Source organism: Epinephelus fuscoguttatus, linkage group LG5 (genome assembly GCF_011397635.1).
Source record: "Epinephelus fuscoguttatus linkage group LG5, E.fuscoguttatus.final_Chr_v1".
NCBI classification, from domain to species: Eukaryota; Metazoa; Chordata; class Actinopteri; order Perciformes; family Serranidae; genus Epinephelus; species Epinephelus fuscoguttatus.
The window spans coordinates 30,953,127-30,962,863 of record NC_064756.1 but is presented as its reverse complement, the minus strand read 5'-3'; the positions used below and the strand labels follow the sequence as shown (position 1 = coordinate 30,962,863).

Below are 9,737 nucleotides of genomic sequence, written 5' to 3'. Positions count from 1 at the left end.
CAGAGAATATAGAGTCAGCAGAGTATGTCATTGGAAACTCTCTCTCATCAATCAGAGTTGGAAATTGGCACCCACCACGACGCAGATGCTGGTAAAATATGCAAGTGGCTACTAGATATGCTTTACTCACCAGTTAAAAAAAACAGTGTTCATCTTGTAAGTGGATTAGACAGTGGAAATTAGAAAAAATGCAGCACAAACAGGGCCTCTGAGATCTTTCAGGACCCCTCCCACAGACTTTTCACCCTCCTCCTGTCTGGAAAATGGCAACAAGGTGGTATCTATGTGAGACTACATACCTTACTTCACTTTACTTGACCTACTTGCACCATACTACATAAATATCCTCAGAGAATAAGCCTGCCTTTACTGATGTTTATTGCACTGTCACTATTTGTTTACATTTATGCACACTGCACACATATATTTGTATTCATACTAGGCTATTTGTAGATTTTCTGTTATTGCACTGCATGTTTGTTGTGCACCTTATATTCATTTGTTCATCCTTTTGCTTTGCACTGGGACCAGGGAAACACGGTTGTGTTCCACTTACAGACTGCATATAGATGGATGAGTTTTTTCTGTCTAATCATATCCTACCTCGCATGCATCTTTGCCTTCAATAACGTAACGGCGTTGGTTGTTTAATATTCAAGTTTGGCGCCACCGCCCCGTCGTGTTTAGATGAACCAACTGCACAACAAGCAGAACTGAATAAGCGAGTGTCCAATAAGATACTCCAAGGAGTTGACGGCAGCCAATGTCCGCCAGCCGGTGCACAGGACAAACACAGAGGCATCCTCACAGCCGAAAGACCGCGCACTCACTGACGGCGCTTCTCCTCCCATTGTTTGAGACGTAACGTTACCGACGTGCTGGCTTCACATAGCGCTGTAGGGGTAAGCATAATAAATGTTTACTTATTGACAAATGCACCACAGTGTACCTGTTATGAATGAAAACGTGGGTGCTTTGAGGTTTGCACAGCATACAGCGGCGTTGTACATGTTTAGTTGCATGTGTGAGCGGGATAGGATGCTAACAGTATCAAGCCCCCGCTGATAGCAACACTGTGTTGCTAACTCAGCTAGCGTTACGCAGGTAGTTGCCAAACACAAACATTAGCTTCTGCCATAAATACCAACCAGAACAAAGTAAAATGCACGTTAAAGGCTAACGTCCCCATTGACCAAGTCAACTACTATGCTCGCGTTAACGCATCGCTTGATAATGTGGTATGAGCTAACTCATATAGCCTGCTATGTTAGCATGTTAATGGCGGCTGGTTGGTCTGGCCGTGTTGCTAGCATAGAAGCTAACGCTAGCTAGAAGGTGAACGTAGGTTAATGCCGCTGACTGTTGCTGAGGCAGCCCGGGTGCAGTGGTGCAGGCGAAGCATCTCTCTCCGAAATCACCGTCAATTTTCTTTAAACTTTTATATTAGATAATTCATGTTATCCAGATAGGCGGATGAGATAAAATACGAGGCCTGTTAAAAAGCGGGTGGTGCATGATGGCAATGCGCTAGCCATTGTTCACAATCAAATCAGCCATTTTAATAATCGTCTCATAAAATGAGCACTGTGTCATGTCAGCTAGCCTAGCTTAAAGGCTAACGCTAAAAGCAAGAGGACACAAAGCGAGAGCGGAGCCACACTGGCTAACAGCTAATGAACAATCAAAGGCGGTGAAGGCTAAAGCTAATGTATTCGTCTGCATTAATAATGGGGCTAACGCTACTGCAGAATATAAAGCACTGTGCTGTTTTCACTAGGTCTGCACTATACCACCATGAATGAATGCTTGACGTAAAGAACTGGTGAACTAATGTGCACTTAAGTGTAATATTAAAGGGAGCATCATGTTGGCCTTTGCATACAATGGATTATTAGTCATCCCAGACATCCCACCCCCCGATTTAAACAATAGATGGAACTGACAAAGCAAGATGCAGACAATTTACTAGGGGCATGTTTAGATATTGCCACTGCTGCTGCATGAGTAGACCTGGATGCATTTAACTGAAATCATATTTTTTCCTCTCCATTTAGCGTGCCAAGATGGGAAAGGATCCGAGGAAGCCGAGGGGCAAGATGTCCTCATATGCCTACTTTGTGCAAACATGCAGAGAGGAGCATAAGAAGAAACACCCTGATGCCTCTGTCAACTTTGCAGAGTTCTCCAAGAAATGCTCTGAGAGATGGAAGGTAAATCAATTACTGTCAATAACATAATGTTCTTTTTTAATTCTCTGAATCCAGCATTTTCCTCTCAAGAAGTGTGTATCTTCTATAACTGCTTGTATCCTCCCAAAGACGATGTCATCGAAAGAGAAAGGCAAGTTTGAAGATATGGCCAAACAAGACAAGGTGCGTTATGAGAGGGAAATGAAGAATTACATTCCCCCCAAGGGCCAGAAGAGAAAGCGATTCAAGGACCCCAATGCCCCCAAGAGACCACCGTATGTACCATTATCAACTAGCTCCACACCATTTTTTTTTTTTTTTTTTTTTTTTATATGACATGTTAAACACTGACACATTTTTTCCCTGCAGGTCTGCATTCTTCCTATTCTGTGGAGACTTTCGCCCCAAGGTAAAAGGCGAGCACCCTGGACTCAGCATTGGAGACACAGCAAAGAAGTTGGGAGAGATGTGGAACAGCTTATCTGCAGAGAACAAGCAGCCGTACGAGAGGAAGGCTTCCAAGTTGAAGGAAAAATATGACAAAGTAAATAGACAAATCTGAACCCGTTCCTATGAAATTTGAAAATTACATTTTGTTCTATTTGAGGTCCAAACTTGAAAGATTTGAGTTTGTTTTACTTTGAAGCACCAAAAACACAATTGTTGTGCTGCTCTCCACAGGATATCGTTGCCTACCGCACAAAGGGCACAGTGGATTCAGGACCTGCGGCTACAGCAGAAGAGGACGAAGACGAAGAGGAAGAGGAGGAGGGAGACGAGGAGGATGATGATGATGATGAGGATGATGATGAGTAGATTACAGAGGGATGGGACCTGAAGTTTTGTTTATGCCATATAACCCCAATATACTCAATTCACCATCTTGAAACATAAGTCAGATTGAACAAGAACATGTGTATATTTAATGTTTTTAAGATGTACAGTGTTATTCTCCTTTTTTTGTAAAGTTAACACTACATATCTTAAGTTTGAGATTTTCTAGTCGTAGTTCTTTATCCCCTGCCATATTACGTAACAATTTAGGAGAACTTAAAATCGGTATGAGCGTAACTAGTCTTTCGGTGTTTCAACTCAAAAATGAGATTTCTGAGTTGGTAGTGTATTTTTCTTTATTTTGAAAAATATTTTTTTATGTGCTGTCCCAATGTCTTTTTATTGTTCTTTGAATACCACTAATATCAAATACAGCTGTCGACATTCAAAAATGTCTTCAATAAAGGTCGTTTTTTTTTTTAAGAAGTTTGTTTTTCCTTCCTTTCATCTTTGACTAATTTTCATGATGTTTAAATGGAATTTAAACTTCACTTGCTGACTTGTCTCATAGTAATAAAACAGTCAAATTTGAACACAGTTTAATTTATGTGGATTAAGTGTCTAAACATTTTTGGTATTTACTGTAAGAGCCATTTGAAACACATTAATCACATTGTTCAATTACCCAAATGTATTTTAAATGCAGCTGAAATGTGTGGCTCTTTGCACTGTGCATTATTAACATTAAGATAATCCTGTGTTAGTCCCACAGTGGGGAAATCTGCATTATATGTTCTATCAAACATGACAACTCACTAAAATTTAACAAATAACGTTTACTGAGAATTTTTTTAGTATGTTTAATCAACTAATATTTTTAATGCTCACTAGTGAAGGTAGCAATGTTTTAATGACCAGTTGGTCCCTAATACACAATACACATAATTCAAACACTAGAGTTACAACTTTTTCATTAAAAAGTTTAGCTGATAGCTGCACAAGTGCAAAATAAATAACATGACCGCTCGTTCTTCTAATCATCTCAACTCATTTTTTAATTACAGTTTCTGATGCACTGTAAATCCCTGGAGTGAAGCCACGTCTAGATAAACAAGATGTAGTTGGACTCAGAGAAATGTTTGGCCAGCAGAACAGAAAATTGGCAACAGCAAATAACAAAGACAAACTTGTCATAGATTTATGAGAAATTAAAATTAGCTTCTGTATAGTTAATTAGTTCCATAAAATGCCAAGCATAAGGGCTGTGATTTGACAGAGTTTATAAATCATTGCCTTACGGGATATTGTATTTACCTGGAAATAAGTGTGTGTCTTGTGCCAGGCTTCCACAGTTCTCTTGTGTGTTTCCCCAGTTGCCCTAAAAAGTAAGTAGAGTCCCTGCTGGTTATTGTATGGAATTATTGTACTGTGGTTTGAGGAATTTAACTCCAGAAGGTGGCGCCATGATGATGTTAACTGTCCAGTGTATGCAGTTAAAAGTGTAAACTAAGGTGAGTTTGTTGTTGTGTCACATGTCTATGTAAGTGTCCAGACCACATGGACTTATAAGAAACTCCCCTGATAGGTTGCAGAGGTGACGCATTTGTCAAACATGAACATAACTGTATACATCAGAGAGAGAAAGAAAGAACTTTGTCATCTGTCTCAGGGTCAATAAATGAAATCAGACAAAAGAAAGGTTGCCTGACAAAAACCACCAGGGTGTCTGCAGGTCCTTCTAAAGTCTTCAAATGTCTGAAATTCAGTTATGTAAATCTAAGGCCTTAAAAGTAAGTAAATAGTCTTAAATTTGAAATTGTTAATGTCTTAATTGCTACAAACATTTTATCTAATTTATCAATGTTTTAATTTTTTTTCAAGCTCTTCTGTGTGAAAGTATTCATTCATACCTGCACTTGGCAAAGTGGAAATTAACCTAACTCACTATAATAGCAACCTACCTATGCACATGACCACATATATACTTCTCATCTCTATACTTACCTGCAATGCTTGACTTAAAAAAAAAATCCAAAAAAATGAGTCTTAAATTTGGTTAAAAATTATCTTGGAAAGGTCCGAAAACAGCATCAAATTTAAGTGTGTGATACATGTAGACACCCTGAACACGACACTCAAATTACTCATCAGTCATCCAGGAGAACTTATCTGAAATTAAGGACATTTTACTAAAGAGAATTGCTCTTAAATTATTATATGAGCAGTGAAACATGACATGGACTTCATCATGAGTCTCACCTTGGTCCTGTAGTAGACAAAGGCTTCTCTCATCAAGTTGACCAGTAAACTTACCTGTTTGTATATATGGAGATGTAGCTGAATGTAACTGCGTACACAGAGACCTTTGACTTTTGGCTAAATTCTGCTTCACATCAAGTTCTACACTTGAGATTTTTTATCACACAATATGCTCCTAATTAGGTTTGTACCACAAATATGTCTCTGTTTATAATGTTTGTTCCCGAATGTCACTGTAATATATTATTCAAAGGGTATAATTCAGTCCAAGAAGACAAGCAGTCATATAAGAATTCATAGTGTTTTTGTTACTAAAGGAGGATGAATCCCTGCTGAGTTTGACCACATCCCAAACAGAAAATAACATGTTCTGATGTCACCATAGTGTCCAGAGAAAAGTTCTTTTCGTGGTTTGTGTGTGCACTTCCCCAGTGAGTCCAGGGCAGGGCTCTTTTGTGATCCTTTGCTGGGATAGAGTCCCTTCTGTGTGAAACAGGAGACATTCTCACAGTCACAGCGGCCTCACAGTCACTTAAAGGGGGTTCACATGTCCATTTATCAGGCTTTTCTCAGCAGCGTTGCCCTTTGCCACACAAAGAACTGTCCACTCAAAAGTGTTTGCAAATATGAATGAAGCCACAGTGGTCGCCTTTCAGCGGGTCTCACACAGGAACAGGCTTTCATCCTTGGTCTTCTTGCATGTTGTTAACACAAGGTTTACATCAGTTGTTTTAATCAGGGGGAAAAGCACTGATAATGGTGGTACTGTTCCTCTGTGTACAGTTACATTATGTGTCATCGTAACAGTAATTCAGTAAACCATAAATATAATCCAATACGAGGCCGTGATTTCATTTTGAATGTCAAAGAATATGTTGGTAATGCTGGTCATATGCACTAATTAATTATACACCATTGCTTCAAGAAACAGTTGTGTTAGTACACTAACTGTTAATCTAAATTCAGCTTTAGCATTCTGTGCCACAGTGTCATGTCAGCTCTCCTTTGAAACCTGTGATTCACAGCAGCAGTTTTCTTTTCTTTCCTTTTACCCACTGAATGAACGCCTTGCCGTCTCTGAATGAATTCCCCATCTGACATGCAGCAGAAAAAGGCTCCCCCCAGGCTACCTTACTGAAGGCAACTGTTCAAAGAGTCCATTTAATCTCTACATCGAGGAACCTCAATAGCAAAATCCATGGAGAGAATTTAAAACAGACTGATTCAGCAAAACAGAGAAGAGCAAATATCACTGATTTCCTTTTACTTCCCAGGGATCATTTTATGAAGGAAGCTAGGACATGTGGACTAATTAATTTCCCGATTGTGGGAGCATGTTTTCTTTTGAAATACATGACAACAACAAACTTTCAGTCTGCTGCAGTTTGGAGTCCTAAAAGAGTTTTTTCTCCACTGCGGGATTTGCATAGAGTGATGTCAAAGAGGCGTGTCAGTCAGGATTACAAGCTGAGAAGATTGAGTAATCACTATGGATACAGCTTTTATAGTTTTCCATCTGCTGGTCTTGTGGGGAGGTAATGCTTTGCAGTTTCCAGGACTTCACTTTTTAAAGCCATGTCTGTTTTGTTTTGCTCAGGATCTTATTTTCTGACTCAATTTTGCAATAATGACCAAGTGAGAGGCACTTAGCAAGTTAACTTTATAATGGACTCTACTGGACATTGGAGAACATACACAGTTTTATTGTTTAATTTTCTGGTAAGTTAGCCTGTTGACTCATGTGTTGTAGCAGTGAGAGATAACTGATCATTTCACAGTTTAATCACTGTTTTAATTTTAATCATTTATCAACTTTATACGTTTATAGCACATCTAAATGTGTGGCATGTGTACAGGCTGTAAAAACAAATCTCCCTCTGGGAAAATGAAGTACCTATCTATCATTTAAATGCTCCAAAAGTTTCCTATTTATGCATATTTCCCTTGAACAAGAAACCAAGAGTAATTTCTTTCTTTTTTCTACGGTTCCTCAGGTGTTTAATGCTCCATCCTCTCATGAACCTTCTTTTGGAAATGCAGTGAATGTGAGCAGTGAGACACAGTTTCCAGATAACGTCTCCAGGCAGCATACGCTTCCCTCCTGGTTTTATACATCTATTGATGCTGTGCCCAAGCATGGCACAGTCAGCTTACACTCCCATAACAGATGGCGAACACAGATGGCTTTCTCCAAAACTGTTTATTCATTTGATGTGAAAGAAGACACAGTACCAGGTCAGTCATCCGTGCAGCGAGGCCTTTCCCCATGTAAATTAGGCACAAATCCATAATGTTAATTTTAGTATTACATGATAATTTTTTAAACATTGTTTAACTTGTGATTTTATACTCATTCCTAATAATTACTATAGTTCAGGACCTGTGTTTTGATAATAATTTTGCCAAATATTTTAATTTTATAATCCCTAGATCCCCAGTAATTATGCATTATCCATGTGTTGACAGGAACAGTTGTGGGAAAGGTGGAAACCTTGTTTGAAAGTCTCACGCCTATCAAATACTCAGTGCAGGAGGATGGCGGAGAGAACCTGTTCCTCCTCAGCCCCTTCTCAGGGGAGTTCCTATTATCCCGCAGCCTGGATTTCGAAGCACAAAGATTCTACATACTCTCTGTGGCAGTGCAGCAGGGGGACTCACAGGTATCCAGTGTCAGGGTGTACTTCAATGTGTTGGATGTGAACGACAACCCCCCTGTTTTCAGTCAAGAGACCTTTACTGCGTCATTGCCTGAGGACGCACAGACTGGCACCTGCTTCCTGTCCTTGAATGTGTCAGATAAAGATGATGGTAAGTGCAAAAGTATAGCTGAAATATAGCATTCATTCAGCATTCGGGAGATGTCACATTTTTATGGCTGCTGTGGCATTTGAAGCCATACTTTTTTTTCTCCATCACTTCAATCAATCAGATGTTTATTAGATTCAAAGCAGCACTGACAAACATCAACATTTCTATCTATATGTATGTATATCAAAATGATATGCATCCCCAGAAGACAATGTAATAAAAAAACTGCAATGCAAAACATGACTAACAGAAATGTTATACACAGTTAAAAAACATGATAAAAAAAAGAAGCATTTATAGATGGCTGGGAAAAGTTGTAAATGTTTGCAAAGTTTTTCAATGTTCAAGTGAGCACCTGTCCTTTTTCAACAATGGGTATGCATGCATGTTTGGGAATTGCTCCCTCTGGTGGCCATGACTGAGAAACTGGCCTCATATCTGGCACAGGTTTCAAAATTCTGTTTGATACACCTTACCAATCTCAAGCAGCATCTACATGTTTATTAAGTTTTGTTAATGAAATTTATAATATTGACAAAAAACATATAGAGTTTATTTAAATTTGTATACAGCTAAAAGCTACAGTGATCCTGAGAGGTCAGCCCACTGCAAATTAAGAAAACACATGGAAACAGACACAACTCAAGCATCTCAGAAGCATCTTAGACAACTTTATGACATAGAAAAACATAAATTAAAGTGTTGCACAACAACTGCAAGCTGTTTCTGGGGGACACTAAAAAGTGATGCACACGGCTGGGACATGCTTGTTGCCATGGTTTGTGGCTTATGAGGTTATAGAGGTCAGCTATTCATCATTAATGACATGATTCAGATATTATTATGCTAATGCTAGGTTAACAGCAGATGTTTGCAATAATATCTGATTCATGCCATCACAGTGTTAAAATGAGCCAGAAAACTTAAACTATAGGTCATTTTTAATCCCACTGACAGACAGCTAACTTTAACTTCATAATCCAAAAACAACAACAACAACAACAACAACAACAAGCATGTCCCAGCAGTATGGATCATTTTGTAGTGCCTCCTGAAAACAGTTGCTGTTGTGTTGTAGGCTTCTTGCAGCGGTTTTTCAAAAAGCTGAGCATGTGTCACCAAAGAGATAATTCTGTGTGTCATCAAGTTGGTCAAGATGTTTTCTAAATGCTGTACATGTGTTGTTAAATTGATAAAGATGTTTCTTAAGGGGCGGCATGGTGGTGTGGTGGTTAGCACTCTCGCCTCGCAGCAAGAGGGTTGCCGGTTCAATCCCGGGCTTGGGAGCCCCTCTGTGCGGAGTTTGCATGTTCTCCCCATGTCAGCGTGGGCTCTCGCCGGGCACTCCAGCTTCCTCCCACAGTCCAAAGACATGCAGATTGGGGACTAGGTTAATTGATAACTCTAAATTGTCTATAGGTGTGAATGTGAGCGTGAATGGTTGTTTGTCTCCATGTGTCAGCCCTGCGATAGTCTGGCGACCTGTCCAGGGTGTACCCTGCCTCTCGCCCGATGTCAGCTGGGATAGGCTCCAGCCCCCCCGCGACCCTCAAGAGGATGAAGCGGTTAGAAGATGAATGAATGAATGAATGTTTCTTCAGCTGCTTGTGTTGTGTCTGTATATTAATTTGTGGTGCCTTGTGCTTACAGGGCCAGTGTAAAAAGCAATTTTTAATAATTAGGTATATACACACAATGTAATCATAA

General features: G+C 39.5%; 1 protein-coding gene across 1 annotated transcript; it reads left to right on the top strand.

Moving 5' to 3' along the window:
* Positions 1–743: 743 nt before the first annotated feature.
* On the top strand, positions 744–3,444 carry hmgb1b (high mobility group box 1b). The gene is made up of 5 exons (XM_049577202.1): positions 744–902; positions 2,055–2,210; positions 2,319–2,464; positions 2,559–2,733; positions 2,871–3,444. The coding sequence occupies exons 2-5, from the start codon at positions 2,064–2,066 to the stop codon at positions 3,003–3,005; spliced, it is 603 nt and encodes a 200-aa protein (XP_049433159.1). The 5' UTR covers positions 744–902; positions 2,055–2,063; the 3' UTR covers positions 3,006–3,444.
* Positions 3,445–9,737: the final 6,293 nt, after the last annotated feature.

Excerpts from the sequence above, each read along its gene's own strand:
- hmgb1b (XM_049577202.1), top strand. The coding sequence starts at position 2,064 with ATGGGAAAGGATCCGAGGAAGCCGAGGGGCAAGATGTCCTCATATGCC. Across the intron at positions 2,211-2,318 it reads AATGCTCTGAGAGATGGAAG|ACGATGTCATCGAAAGAGAA; the intron begins GTAAATCAATTA and ends ATCCTCCCAAAG. Across the intron at positions 2,465-2,558 it reads AATGCCCCCAAGAGACCACC|GTCTGCATTCTTCCTATTCT; the intron begins GTATGTACCATT and ends TTTTCCCTGCAG.